Below are 16070 nucleotides of genomic sequence, written 5' to 3' on the forward strand. Positions count from 1 at the left end.
TTAAAATAGTGGCATACAGTTGTAAAAGTATGGGCTTTGGTTTTGAAACTTGGCGGAGCTTCATATTAGTCATTTGAATTTGAATCAAACATGTGATTTTTCCAAGTCTCAGGTTTTAAAAAAATATCTGTTTTATGTAAAGTATGAGTAGCAAAGAAGATGGTACTAACTATATAATTATAAAATGGAAGTGAAAGTATAAGATACTTGTGTTTCAATAGTAGGCGCTCAGTGACTGTTTTAGAATTCTGGGGGTCTTTGGTTGGTACATTGTTTGGAGACACTCTTGGTTATTGGGTGTTTTCTTCAGGTTGAATTAAAATCTATGTGGCCAATGAGATGGCTTTTCCTCTCAATTATACAAGTCTAATGACCTGAATTTAATCCCCAGAACCCACATAAAGCTGGAAATTAAGAACCTGGGTATGACCTCCACATACCCAGGATGGCAAACCCCTCACCCCAGTGCATCACACATGTTCACAAAGTAATAATAGAATGATATTTTAAAATCTTGCTTTGGTGTAATTTCTATAATAGATAATGGTCATCGATAATTCATCAGTCATAATTTTGGACTTTTCTGTGTTACAAAATAAATAGCAGTTCCTCACATATGTCATCTATCTTACACCAGCCCTCAGTCATTTGTTAATCTTCTGTTGCTTTGGTCAATGTGTGGTTCAACTCAACTTTTTTTTTTCTTTTGATGAGCTCTTATGTATCCCGGGCCAGGCTGGAACTCTCTATATAGCTGAGGATGATTTGCTCTCATGATCCTCCTACTTTTCCCCTGAGTGCTAGAAATACAGCATGCATCCTCATACCTGTAACATACCTGTAGGTTCTAGGGATCCAACGTTTGTATGCTAGGCAAGCACTTTGCCGGTTGAGCTGTTAATGTGTCTCCCCAGTACTTCATGACATGATAGGCTTTAGATCTCTTCACAGTAGCAACCATTCTGGACTGCATCTGGCCATGAGATTCAGTAACCAGATATCCTATTGTCTCTCTTCTTTTCCCATTCTTGAATATCAGAGACATCACAGTAAGGGATAGATGTGTGGATGCTAGTGAGACTTTTTAACTGACTGAGGCACCGCCATGCTCCTGCCTCTTGTTCCTTTTCAACCTCTCTCTTTCCTTGGGGTGAAGATTCTTCCTGACTCTCACACTAGCCTTTATTCAGCTTGTAGCATTTCAAATTGTGTTCGCTATCTTTTGTCATCTCCTTAAGTTGGCCCAAGACTACCTGCTCCTGTGGACTTTCCTTTGTCCACTGGTGCCAAGTGGACATGAAGAGTGTTCTTTTGAAATAAAATTTTGTTGTAGTCTTGGCGTAAAACTGTTACAGGACCAGTAGAAGGCGTTGTCTGCAGTCTGAGCCTTTGCCATTGTTAATAAACACCTAGAGGCTTGCCCAGGAAGAGAAGGCTGGGTGGGAGGTGATTTTGGCTCCATCTTTAAGGAGCACTTTGAACTTGAGTCTTCAGACATGAAAGCCCAGGGAGGGTCTCATTCTACCTCACTGGTCCTATAATTCGTTGACTTTCCAAAGCCAAGTCAAATTGCCAGTTTCCACATCTGCCCTCAGGAGGGTAAATCCAGCTCCTTGGAAATACCAGAGTTACTCCTAAAAGCCCCCAAGATGTCGGCTTGCTTTCAGCTACCTGTCTAACTTACCTAAAGGTCTTTTCTTTATGAGCTCTTTGACATCCATTAAATGTTTCAATTTTACTATGAACTCTTTTGCCCTTAAAAACAAAGATCTCCAGCTTTTTTTTTCCTGAGGAAGGAAGTTGTAACTTTGTCAAAGATGAAGCCATCCAGCGGCCCTCTCTTCCGTCTCCTTGGCTGAGGGGAAAATATGCTTCCCTGACTGGTATCCTCCCAAGCACATCCCATGTTGACAGAGGGAAAGGAAAAAGCCATATTTTCTTCTCGACTTTAAAAATGAAAAAGAAATGAAGGAGGGGCTTGCTTTCTTGACATTTTCATGACATTCTCAGAATCCTTTTATACAAAGCACATTAGAGTTCGGAGACAGGAGAAAAGCACCTGCAAAATGCAAGCTCTTTTTCCTGTAAAGAACTGTTGGATTCCTTACAGTTGACATGGATGACCTTTATGGCATGGGCTTTTGTGGCTTCTACTTTAACCACCAAGAACAGTATTTATCTAGAGTTCACAGCCATTTGAGCTATTGGACATGCGGCATGCTGACATTCAGGCTGTGCTTGATAAAGTCAAGACAAAGTGGTAAGTTCCCTGTTTTCCGCGTGTGTATGTGGAATGAAGTCCTTGGGTTGAGTATCCAAACACAGACATTACAGTAGATTCCCAATTCATGGAGGTTACACTCCAAGACCTGTACCTAATGAGATGAAGTGAGTTGAATGATGCCGGCCTTGTGTCATAATATTTACCTGACAGTGCTTCAACACAAGGTCTGAAATATGGCGACAATTGATCTGATAATCAAGAGGAGATGGCCACTGTGACTAAATGCCTGGTCATCTGTAGACAGCATAGATATTCTTAACAACCAAGGTAAAGGGGAGAGGTGGGGCAAAATCTCTTCACACTACTAAGTATGGTATGCAGTAAAAAATTTTTTTTAGAATTTTCCATCTAGTATTTTCAGATAATAGTTGACTATAAGTAGTGGAAACCTCAAAAGTCAAAACTATCGTATGTGGTGGTATAGAGAACCAGCAAGTTACCAGGCAAAGCATCAGATATATCTTCTTCACCAGGGGCCTCCTATGGTCTGCCTTCTATTATGTCATGCCTCCTCTGCAGGCTGGTTTGCCTGCATGAACACATAGCTTTAGATCTAGCTCTTGGGGAAATTGGAAAACATACGGCTTGAATAACTTGAGTTTCTTTTGGGTGAAGAGTAATGTGTAGAAGTGTGTTTTTCACAAAGAAAGTTGATCTTAACTTTTAAAGGTGTCTGAGAAGCCATTTTGACACCTCGGCAGGGCTGTGAGGAAAGATGATGACCCTATCTCTTCCCTTGCCTCTTTTGCTTGACTTAACTACACCATGGAAAACACTATGTGACAACAGGAAATGAGAAAAGGCAATGTCTGTTTGGTCTGACCAAGTTTCATGGCTTACGTTTTGACATGATAACTTTCAGAGAGAATACTTTTGATAAAGTGTTGGTGGTGGGTTTTTCCTGTTTGTTTTAGAAACATAAAAGAAAGAAAAGGCACACATGCTACTTATAATACATACATGAAATGGAGAGAGAAGCAGACACCAATGTGTGTGACTGTACCACACATCTCTCTGTCAGGGCATTTGTGTTGAAGGAGAGGAGCCACATAAGCACACCCTAAAGGGAAGGCTTTAAGTTGGGGGTGTCACCAGAAACTTCACAGTACAGGGAAAAAAATCTATGGGTTTGGGTTTCAGTGACATTTGTTGGAACACTCTCTGTCATTGCTAATATAGAAATTATAGTTCTTCTTTTCAAGCTACAGGACATATGCATTAATATGAATGTTCTACTGATTTCTGTGCTGAAGCCATTGCCTTCTGAACTCCATCCTCACATCTTGCACATTACATCATGCCTGCTTCTTATATCTGTGATCCATTAGAGTGGGGCCTGTCCTTTTCATGTGTGTCATCTCAAGTTTATCAAATATTACATAGGAAGATTAGAACTCAGGAACCAAGTGAATGTCCAGTAGATCTGCCAGTTCACCCAGCCTTCTGGTGTCGGAGACCTTCTGTCAGTCTGTGCAATCTACTCTAGAACTCAAGGCAAGAGCTACCATCCCATGCCAACCTTTGTAGGCCACTTCTGTTTCCTTCTTACATGCTCTGGTGAGGTGGTCTGTACGGTCCTACAACATGTAGGCACAGCAGCACCGAGAAATCATTTCATAGTCTGCCTATTTTGCACATACATATACAAAGTATTTAACATTTTATCAACATAAAAGAGCATACAATGACAAGTAAACCTCCTCCTTGTACCTGGCCTTTCAATGTCTCCCTTCTCAAGTGTAGTCATTATTCCTAATTTTGGGATGTTTTCCTTTTGGCTATTTCATGAGGAGGTAGATTTATATGTGTAAGAATATAGATATATGTTACATGTTTGTGTATCTGTAACACTCAATAACATAACCATATGCAGCTTGGCTTTATAATTATTTTTTTCTAGGCATATTTTTCATTTTTAACCTAATGATGTATTTTTGTGATTATCTCAAACCAATACGTGCAGACCTACCCTTTGCTCTACTGAGACATCTGGATAGCCCTCATTTCTTCAGCAGGTCCTGCTGTTGGAGGAATGGAAGATTTCCACTATTTCTCTTCCAGACAGGATCCTGCAGTCCTGTACTAGGCAGGATCCTGCTGTCCTGTACTAGTGACACTCCATCTGTATTAGAGTGCCCCACAGGGCTGCATGCCAAGAAGAGAAACTGCTCCCACCCAGCAGTGCTTTTTAAGTGTCCACAGAAATTGCTAAGTTCAACCAGTTTATGTTCCTACCACACAGCAGTGCTTATTTCTTCATAGCCTTCTCAGCGCAGTGTGCATCATTAAACTATTTTTACACTTCTCTAGTCCAACTTGGAAAACATAACATCCTACTGAAGGTTTAAAGATCAAAATAAATTACTTTTGTGGATGTTTGTGTGCCTATGTGCATACATATGTTCGTGTGCCTGCAGAAGCCAGATGAGGGTGTCTGAGCCCCGGGACCTAGAGTCACAAGTGGTTGTGAGCCTAAGATGTAAGTGTTGGCAACTGGACTCCTGTCCTCAGATTAACAAATGTTCTTAACCACTGAGCCATCTCTTTAGCCCCTCAAATGGAAGTTATAATATTTTGTATTTTTTAAATCAATGAACGCAGTACGTTTATGAGGACTAAGGCCATTGCATCTCTCTACCTGCAGACTGTTAGCCATCCCCATTGCCTGACCACTCGTATGCTGTGCCCTCGGATTCCTTCCTGCATGTTGCTGTGTAGAAACTCCTGTGCTCTGTACTCTTGCAGCTAGCCCTCTGCCTTTCAAGCAGCAGGAATGTTTTTCTCTGCCTAGTTCACCATGTGTCATGCCATACCTGGGTCTTGTGTTGTCTTGTAGGATCTCCTCTGGTTTGTCATCTTTCTTTTCATGGTGTTTGGATACTGTGTTGAACTTAATCTCTCCCATATGCTGAGAGTACACCTGCTTGATGGCAGCAGAGCAGGAAAGATCTTGTGGGAAAAGATCTGCACAAGGGTGGTGCTCCCAATGGAACTCCAACTGTGAAATGGGGGGACAGACAGAGGCATTGCTCCCAAGGGATTCTACCACCAACAGGAAATGCCTCCAACACCCTTGTCATATCTCACAAAAATAGGCAAGCATGTTCCAGAAAGGGAGGACATACTTTGTAAGCATAGGAAATGCCTCTCTCGTCTGCAGGAGATCAAGTTGCCCATCCTGTAGATGACAGACGTGAGCAAACAGGTGCCCCCATCCATCACACACACAGTAGCTTTGGCCATTCTTGTTCATTGCTGTTGACAAACAAGGCCCCTGAGATGCTGCTTGTGACAACTCTAAGGCACATCTTTCGCACATCTGAAGCACAGCCTTACATTTTTGTCAAAAGTTCCCGAGCCTGCAGCCCCAGATCACGCATGCGTAAAGGCCACCGGTACAACTTACTTCCTTTCCCTTCCAGTGTAGATACTCATTTGCTTTTTGTTAGATCAAAAAACAAAAAACAAAACAAAACAAAACAAAAACAAAAACAAAAAACAAAAGCAAAAAACAAAAAACAACAAAAAAAATCCTTGTCAGGTTGACAGCCAATGGAAAGGAAGAGTCCAGCACTGCTTACATGGAAAATCATCTGTCATCTCATGAGGGTATCTTAGACAGCCTGTTGAACAGGGAAATGGCCATGCCACCAAGTTTGAGTGGACATTGCTGCTGGCTGAGTTCTGTATTTGTACCTGTGAGAAGACTGTATCACATAAAGAGGCTGCCTTTGCTTCTCTCAAATATGACCACAGGAGGTGTCAACACATGGTCTTCTCAGACTGGGGTGACTCCCTGTCCTCAGGCACAGTATTTCTCGACATTGACAGAGACCTTCTCACTTCTCTCGGGCTTTTACTTTAGAACCTGAAACTTAACCTCAGAACATAGGTGAACATCTCAAGCCTGGTCTTTTTTTGTTTGTTTGTTTGTCTTAAAGGGAGATGATTAAGACTGAGAGTTTTAGCAGTGTAAAAAACCAGGTTCTCGTGTGTCTGTGTGTCTGTGTCTGTGTGTGTGTGTGTGTGTGTGTGATCATAAATATTTTATTAAGACCTATGATGTTGAACAAAAATAGGGTTACATCTGAAACATGAAAACTAAACAACAAACATAGAGAGAGTATTCAGATATATGCAGCAACTAGCGTGTCGTAGCTGACACAGTTAAAAGATGCTTCTATTCCTACCCTTGTCAATGTGTTCACCTGTTTTCAGGGTTTCCCATTTTAGACTACTTTCTAAGCTTATCAAGCCTTATTTTTCTTATTTATAAGAGGCAATTGGCCTCTTATAATTTAGTGACTTCAAACAATAAGCATTTACTCAGCTGATGAGTCTACAGTCACATAACTCTCTGATTTTCACTGGGCCAGGCTGATCTCTGTAAACTCTGTATCAACACAAGTCACAGGCAATCTAGGTTTGAAGATGCAGAAACAGACTCCATCATTTCATTGAAGATGGCTGAAAAAGATGTGGGCCCAGGGAAGAATAAGCTGTAAGAATCTTGTATTTAGGTAGTTCTCTTCTCTCTCTCATGAAAGCCAGTGCACAGGGTAGATGTCAGGTCATTGCTTCCCAAGGCTCACAGTAAGTTTTGTGGCTTTCATCTGAAATGTCCTGTACCAGGTCATGATTTGAACTATTCTTCCCCAGCTTTTAGTCCATTTTGAGGATTCTGGAGCCTTTTGTAAGAGGGTTTGACTGGCAGAAACGGGTCACTGGGGAGTGGGCTTTGAAAATAATATCCATCCTAGGTTCCAGCTCGGGTGCTCTATGACTCAGGTCCTTCTCAACTTCCTGCAGCCATCGATGAAGCAACCTCCCCCAGCAGGACTTCCCCCACCACCCTGGCTTCCAATCCCCTAGGAAACCACCAGCCAAAATGTAAAAACAGCACAATTATATCCTGGCTAGCATGAAGAAACTCAGACACGGGCACAGACTCTGCCAAAGGCCAGTGCTGCAGCTAACCTCACTACCTCAGAGAAATAAAGTCTTGCTGGTCTGTAATGTTTCCCAGAGGCTGACCAGGCCTGTGTGGCCTTCAGGACGCATTTGTTGGCTAGTGACTGAATTCAGTGATGGCAGATCCTGAGAGTAGCAGAAAACTTCATCGCCACCCTCATGACGCGCATAAGCTCGGTGACAAATGGAACACTTGGAAACCTTTTTACATCATACAAACTGCAACATGTCTAAGGGAGCAGGGTTGCAAAGGACACCCTGGGAGGGACTCTTGTCTCTGTTTGGGCTCTGCTTAATGTTTCCCTGTATTTAATTCCCATTATTGATCTCCCCAGGCTATCAAGAAAGGCACAGTACAGGAAGCCCAGTCCAGACAGATGAAACACTCAAACTGCATCAGCCCAAGGCAAATTAAGTGTTTGAAAATTCTCAGCTATCCTGAAGCTGCTGCATGCCCAGGCTGATGTGGCTGGAGGAAAACCATTCCATCCTGCAGGGTGATAGCCACCCTCCTGAATTTACCTCTTGGATTAAAATAATCTGCACTAATCCCGGGACCCCTCAATCTCATTAAATTAAATGTGATTTTCAGGGCCAGCCACAAGGTACAAATTACACTTTCAGTCTATTATTTTTCCCCTGAAAATATTCCCCACGACAACCAGCTTTTAATCTTCACCCTTTTGAAAGTCCAAAGCATTGAATTAACAGTACGGAGTTCAGGGGAAACAAACAAACACCCTCAATTCTAAAAGTGACATGGGAGCTCACTGCCAGTGCTGCAAACAGCCAGAGCTGGGGAAGGGGGGGCTCATGGGTATGTTCTGCTGACAGCTGGTGACATGTCAGGGGACCGTAGGCAAGCTTTCTACCCGAGTCTGGGTTTCTTCAAATCTAATCAGGCTGTGATAATCTTGGGCCCTGGGCCTTCCCATATGTAGTCATGAGTTAATAATGCCTGTTCTGTGTACTGACTTTCCTGAAAGGAAACGTGCGGCCCAAATACAAGGTACTTGTCTCACTAGAAGGTGCTTGGAATCTTAATAGCTGTCTCAATTGCATCCAAAGTGGGCTTCTCTTTAAGTGGCTCGGAGACTGAGAGAAGGTTTTGTGCCTCAAGTAGGATTATGGCTTGTTTTCAGGGTGTGCCCAATTTGCCCATCCAACAAAGGGCTCCATAAACATCTGCACCATTGGGAGCCTATGTAACTTAAAGGATGGTTAATACAGTTTTTCTTTGCTCCTTGCATGGTCAGCCTAAAATTTATGTGTCAAAACTAATGGCCAAATAATTGGGGCAGGGGATGGTGCTTCAAATTGAAAATAACTTTTGGCTTTGAAGGTCTGTCTAGAAGAATAGGTCTGTTTCTGGGTTCACAAGCATGAAACTATCTTAGGATTGAAGGTACAGCCCAAAGGATCTGAGAATGCCCTTTCCCTTGGGTTTTTTTTTTTAAATCAAAGAGTCATTTGTTCCTTTTATTTATTTTCTTAGGAGGCACATCAGTGTTAGAGCTTGTCACCTGAGTGGCTTGTAAATGACCAGTGTTGAGTATGAAATATGTCGGACTCACCCAGTGAGATTCAAGGGTTGAGAATTCAGGGTCACTTCAAGAATGTCTGTTGGTTGACACACTCCCCAGATGGGTTTGGGAGTTGCAGAGTTGACCACCCTTGACCCTGTGTCTGTGGCTAGAAAGTCTTTATCTTCAGTCATCAGAGCTCCTTCGTTAAGGCTGCCTCCTGACTCATCTCCAGAGAGTCTCAAGAACAGTGTGTGATCATTACAATGAGGCCATTTAACAAGTGAGGCACTGGGGGTGGGGGTGGGGGGGGTAGATATGAAGCAGCTCTCTCCCAGGTCATAGGTCAGGTTGTGCAGAGCCAGAATTTGAACAGCATCAGAAACCATTCCCTTGCCTTTTGCTGGACTCACCTCATGTAGACATTGCCTGGAGCTGTCTCAAGTCAGGGAGAGCACAGGGGATGCCTGAGTCCTGATCCTCTCTCCCAAGATTATCTGTAGTATAAGTAGAATGAAAGGGAGAGAGCACTCATTGATGACCAGAGAAATGTCAAAGTGAGTGACGTGTGTAAAGTAGAAGGTTAGTCCCTTCCATTTCTGGTTTTCTTTTTCAGTAGTAAATGGAACATCACTGAATGTCCTTATTTATTTATTTTTCTAATGAATCACATGGGTGTTCTGTTGTGAGTTAAGCTGCATGCAACGGAACTATTGTGTTTGAGGCTCCAACATGAGAAAGTTTTCATTGATGTCACTATTATATTTGTTCACAATTTATCTATCTAGATGGAGCATGTGGGGCTAGGGAAATAGCTCTGTGTACAAAGTGCTCACTGACAAACTTTGAGGACTGGAGTTTGGATCCTTAGAACCCTTAGGGGAAAAAAAAGCTATGCAGGCATGGCATCACACTTGTGATCCCAGCTCTCAGGAGGAGACTAGAGACTCTCTGGGTGAGCTGGCTTGCTAGATGCGATGAGTCAGGCAGCTCTGTGCTAGGCAAGCGAGCCTGCTTTAGTAAGCAGCATGGACAGCTACTTAGGACGCTACCAATATCAAACTCTTACTTCCATGCCCATGTGTATACATCCATACACATTCTCACCAGTCCTCACTTACACCCATATGCATACAGATCTGCATACGTACATCCATGCACACTACATGTGTGTTTATAATTTTAGCATATGTAACCTCAGTACTTGGGAGGCAGGGGTAAGAAGATAAAGACTTCAAGATCACCCTGTGCTACCTAGCAATGCCTCATCTCCAAAATCAGCAACAGCAAAATGTTTTAGTGATTGTGGCTCAGTGGCAGAATGTTAGCCTGCCAACCAAGTCCCTGTGGTGAGACCCAGCACGTCCTCAAAGAATCCCATTACCCGTTTTGTCACTGATCTCTACCCAGGCAAACTAGAGCAAAAATCATCAAACTTCCCCTAGAAGCATGCTTATCAAAGTCCAGCTTAAATGAGCAATGACTTTTCTGTCTCTTAGTGACCAAGTATAAATTCAAAGGTAAAAAGATTGAAAGCCGAGAGCATGCTGCACAAGTGTCAATGTGTTAGGTTGACCTTCTAACCCCAGCAGGTGCTAATGTTGCTAGGGAGATAAAAAGCACAAATGACTCCATGCTGGTTGAAAATCTACCAAGGCTAGATAACCTGGGAATGACTCCCTGTTTCCAACAGATGGCTCTCTGACTTGCCCAGGCTGTGCAGATAAAGAAAAGTCTGTGCTCAGGATAGGTCTGCCACTGAAGACTGCCCTTCTTCTGGCAGCAGGAGTCTCTGAGGGAGAGTAATAGCTTCGCCAGGTCTTTGCAAATGTTCACTCATAGGAAACCTCCAGAGAGGCCATCAGAAGCTAGAGGCTGGACCTTTCTAATCATCAGACTTGCCATGGGCCATAGCAGCCTTAACAGCAGCATTTTGGGTCCAGACTAGCTCCTCTGACTTGTTTGTTCACTACTGCTGAGCTTGTCTAAGATAGAGCTCAGTAAACATTTGTTGAATGGACAGATGGGTGAATAGGCACTGGATCAATGAGCAAGTAAACTGAGAGGCATTAAACTCTAGGAAAACTTTTTACTCCCTTTGATGATTCATTTTCCAAACTGCTACTATAAGTAAGTGGCTTTAAGTAACTCTAAGTATAATTTAATTCTATCCCTTGTCCCTTGTGTTTAGGACTTCATTTATTTAGCAAAATGCAAGAATAAATTCCCAGGCAGTGCTGAAGGCAGCTTTCTTGAATTCCTTATTTTATTTTTGTTTTTATTTTTTGAATGGCCAGTGGCCTTACTGCAAGATAGACTTCTACTATAAAATGGACTACAGAGTATTGAAAGGGGACTGTATATAGGCTAAGCAGAGCAGAAAAGGAGATGACTAACACTACAGATAACACAGAGAAGGGTGTGGGAGAGGAGGGAGAAGTGTGGCCAGGAGGCTCCTTCTAGGGGAAGAGCATGGAATGAAAAGTCTCATGATGACAGAAATCAAGAGTGAAGTGTGTTGATGTCAGTAGACCTCCAGGTGTCTGCAGCAACCAAGAGGAAGGGAAGTGGAGCCTCTAAAGAGAGATAAGATTGGTATCCAGGCAAGCATTTCCCAGCATGCCTCTTTACTTTTCACTCTGTCTTTGCCGGCTTGCTGTGAAGGCAGGAATGACCTAGCCAGTGTGTAGCACACTGTTAGAAATACTGCCCATTTGACTTCGGTTCCACTTCAAGTGGTGCACCTCACTCTTCCGAATACAGCTCCCGTGCTGTGGTGGCACTCAAGCACAAAATCATTTCATCGCTACGTCGTAACCATGATTTTCCTACTGTTATAAAACACAATGTAAATATCTGATGTGCAGGATATCTGATATGTGACCCCCTGTGAAAGGGTCATTCAATTCCCCCACCTCCCAAAGGGCTTGAGACTTACAAGTTGAGAACAGCTGCCTTAAAGAATTCAGGCTGATTTTGTCTCTGGGTGAAGAAGCAGGCCAGGGCCATGGACAGTGTGTGGCCCATGTCTACTTCCCTTCTCATCTGTTCCAGGACAGGGAAGCAAGTCTGCCAAATAGGCCCTGGGTTTCTGCACTGGGTGATGAGATGAGTAGGCAGGCTGGACGTGAGCTCTGCAAGGTTTCTGCGGGTAGACATCAGTCCCTGGTAAAGCAGCAAGGGCATATACCATCTCTAGCCATTGGATGGATGCCAAAGAGGAAATAAGGATATAGAGAGAGTGCTTGTTTCTGGCAGGGTGAAGCCAGAGAGGTATGGTGGATCTCAGAGTCTTCGGTGCTAGGCAGTCCAGGCCACTGGGAGGCTTGTGGGCAGAGCCAAGCGCTATGCTTCTGTGTCATGTCTCCTACGCATCAAAGTTCAGCTTGCTTTCCAATTCAGACCTGCTTTTAATGGCTACTTAAATTACACTATCTAGAAAAGACCGTAGTATAGATGCCAAGCTTACTAGGCAAAAAGAATCATAATACATTTGTGTTTGCAAGGGAGTGAGGTGGGGCGACATCCTATGTGCCTTATCTGATGACCTTGGTCCCCTCAGATTCTGCCCAGTGCTAATGTTCTAGTAATACACTAATGTAATAGTGTATATGTGTTGTTTGTATATAGCCCAAGGAGATGTTGCAACAATCTTATTTAAAATATGTTAATAAAATGATGCCATGGCTTGAACTCTTCCGAAAGAACAACAAAACCATCCTATGGGTAGCACAGTCTATTACCGAAAAGATTTTGAATCTTCACAGTACAGTATCTCCTGTAGATAGTTAATTTGCATTTTTGCTTCAAATTATGGTGGCTTTGAAAATTGCTGTTTAAGTGTAGTCACCACAAATGACTCTGCACGTCCAAATACGTAGTTTTCATTTGCCTTGACTTAAACAAGCCAGTGTCGAGAACCGAATTTCTCTGTTCACAGAATCATAAACACAGTGAACAAAAGCCATCAGGACAATGTTTTCTCTCTTTCTGTCTATCCCTCCCCCCAGCCCCCTCCCCCTTCTACTTGATAAGATTATTAAATGCATTAGTCTTAAGATGTGGTCGTCTCTGTTGGTATGGTTTTCTGTTAACATAGCTCTTTCCATGTAACCCCCAGGGTGGTATTTTAAAGTGCAAGTCTGGACTACAGCTTGGCTGGCTTAGAGGGCCTCTGCTGGCCACTGAAGCTGCCTCCCTTATACCAAGCTACATAGTGCCGTGAGAGTCTCTCTCTGAAGGAAAACTCTTAGGATATAATACATCTCCCAGCCTGCATGTGACCTTATAAAATAATGCCCTGTCTCCTGTCCCTCCCCCGCTTCTTTCTCGTTCCAGAAACAGAGTTGTCAGTCAGTGCTGAGCTAGAGCCTACCTCATCCTGGAACATTTCAAGTGAAATCGACAAAGGTATGCAGTATGCAGAGGGGAAGACAACACTACCGGCAGGGTTGGGGGTGGGGCTGGGGCAGGCGGTGGAGGGGCAGGAGGGGGGCAGGGGAAGGAGGAGGAGAAAAGCTCATGGCATCCATAGCCTGGCCTGTTTTTCCTTGAAATGAACTGCTGTCTGGATCCTTAGGAGGAGGCAGTGGCAGAAATAAACCCCCAGCTCACTCAGTGAAGATTTAACAGTTAACGATTTGGAATTATTTCTGACAAAGGTTTCTTTTCTTTTTTCTTTCTTTTTTTTTTCTTCCTTTCTCTTCTTCTTCTAAAATGTTCCACATGGTTAAAATGCTTCAAGATGTGATGCAGGGCCATGTCTTACCTTCCTACCTCTGCACCTAGTGGGTCGTGTTTGGGAGATTTGACTCAGGCTAAACGAGGACTGATCAGAGCCGCTGGCTGTGTGACGTTTTTGGATAAGAGTTTGATGTGTTTGTGGGGTTCAGGGAGGACCTGGCATCCAGAATGCTTGTAATTGCCTGTGTGTGCAGACAGCAGCTTCCCATGTGCATGTGGGGAATAGGATCCCGCCATGGAGTTGCTGCTTTGCATTAATTAAGGCCTCCATGTGCTAAGCAGTGGCTACTCTAGGGAGATCCTACTGCGCAGGCGCTCTGGCCCTGTCTGCCTTTCCAGCCTTATTTCTTTTTAGTCTCCCTTGCCTTACCTCTGTATCTCTATTTCTGTATCTTCTAGTGTTTTCTATTCTTCTATCCGGCTTGCCTTTCTTCTTCTTCTTCTTCTTCTTCTTCTTCTTCTTCTTCTTCTTCTTCTTCTTCTTCTTCTTCTTCTTCTGTTTTCTATTACCCACCCACTTTTTTCCATGAGGAGCAAAGTCTTTCCCTTTTAAGGTTGAACACATCTCTGTGCCATCCATGGGCTTCTTCAGACCCTTGCAGGAAATGCCCTTGTTCTTTTTGGAAATTTCACTGCCTCATTCACTCAGTAATTCATCCACTGATCCATTGTTTACATTTCTTTTTCTTTTTCTTTTTTAGTTTAGTTTTTTTTTTTCAGAATGAGGGGGTTATTATTGTTCTGTTTATTTTATTTTTATTAATTTATTCTCTCATATGTTACATTCTGGCTGCTGTTTTTACTCCCCCCTCTCCTCCCAGTCACCTTCCCACCCTCCGTCCCCATCCACTCCTTCTCCAATTCCCTTCCGACAAGGGCAGGGCTCCCAGGAACATCAACCAGACATGGCACATCAAGTTGCAGTAAGACAAGGCACACTCCCTCTCCCCCATCATATTAAGGCAGGGCAAGGCAACCAAGTAAGAGGAAAAGCAGGCAAAAGCATCAGAAACAGACCCCCCCAAACCCCGTCTCTGTTAGGAGTCCCACAAAACTCTCCAAGCTGCACAGTTATAACACATATGCAAAGGGCCTAGGTTAGACCCAAGCAGGATCCTTGACTGTCAGTTCAATCTCAGTGAAGCACTGTGAGTCCAGGTTTGTTGATTCCGAGTGTTTTCTTATAGAAGAAGTCAAAGTCTCTTTATATACAGATAATGTAGCAGTATATATAAGCAACCCCCCAAAACACCACCAGGGGACTCCTACAGCTGATAAATACCTTCAGTGAAGTGGCTGTACACAAGATTAATTTTTAATCCAATAGCTTGCCTATATATAAATGACAAACAACCTGAAAAAGAAATCAGGGAAATAACATCCTTCACAATAGCCACAAATAATATAAAATATCTTGGGAGTAATTCTAACCAAGCAAGTGAATGATCTCTATGACAAAATCTCCAAATCTTTAAAGAAAAAAGTTGAAGAACATATCAGAAGATAGAAAGATCTCCCATGCTCCCATGCTCATGTATCAGAAGAATTAACACAGTAAAAATGGCCACCTCCCAAAAGCAATCTACAGATTCAAGGCAATCCCCATTAAAATTTCAACACAGCTGTTTACAGACCTTGGATGAACTATATATGGGAAAACAAAAATCTCGAGATAGCTAAAATAATTCTGATTAAATTTCTTATTAATTCCTTTTCTGGCTACTGTTTGTAGAAGCAAGATCCATAGGTACTGTAAATACCCATCTTCTCTTAAGGCTAGGAGAGGTTTGTAGATAGATGTCTATACATCTACCTTGTTCTTTGGTAGCAGTGAGGACACAGTCTCTTGTTTGTGTTAAATCCCCAGTAAAAGTGAGTAAATTGATGGATCCTGCCACACTATGCAAGAAACTATTTTGACACTTCAAACATCCAGATACTCATGTCCAACAACTCACCGAGTTTACTCTTCAGCTCTGAGTTCTGGAATTGCAATAGTAAAGCAAGTTTGCATCCTTTCCTTTTCTTATCATCATGATAAAATGCCCAAAAGAAAGGGGCAGGGTTGTCTGGGCTCACAGTTTGTGAGGGCACAGTCCATCACGACGGGGAACTTCATAGCAGAGTTCATGGTGACTCATAGCTGCTGCAATGGTGGCACTGTGGGGCTGCTTTGGCAGACCCAGGGACAGAGAAGTCAAGCTAAAACTAGAACCTGACAGTGATCCACAGGGTCACTCCTCAGAGGCCCACCACTTCCAGCTACGTCCTGCTTCCTCAAGGTTCCACAACCTCTGCACACAGTGCTACCAGCTAGGAAGCACGATTTCAAACACATAACCCTGTTCAACCCATTGACAGCTCAAAAGTCCCCACACACGTCTGTGATCAGCTCTCTTTCTGCGGCTAAAATCCTCGCTGGGGTTTTAGTTTCAGAATATGAAATATGTCTGGAGGTGGATGGTGTAGAGTGCTGTGGTGGTGGGTCGAACTGAAGGAAGCCATCACTGGCAGGCTTCCGGGTCGTGTCCTTTCCCAGTTCTGGCCCA

At 43.2% G+C, this 16070-nt stretch overlaps 1 protein-coding gene across 3 annotated transcripts in view; it reads left to right on the forward strand.

Annotated features, from left to right (window-relative positions):
• The window catches only part of ROR1 (receptor tyrosine kinase like orphan receptor 1), a 345467-nt gene that overhangs the window by 191931 nt on the left and 137466 nt on the right, over window positions 1–16070 (forward strand). For all 3 annotated transcript variants that reach the window (XM_084785977.1, XM_084785978.1, XM_084785979.1), the window contains one exon: window positions 13117–13188. In XM_084785977.1, coding sequence (XP_084642103.1) covers window positions 13117–13188 — 72 coding nt within the window. The remainder of the gene's footprint in view (window positions 1–13116; window positions 13189–16070) is intronic.

This window comes from Acomys minous (genome assembly GCF_964271855.1).
Source record: "Acomys minous genome assembly, chromosome: 6".
In the NCBI taxonomy this organism is placed as follows: Eukaryota; Metazoa; Chordata; class Mammalia; order Rodentia; family Muridae; genus Acomys; species Acomys minous.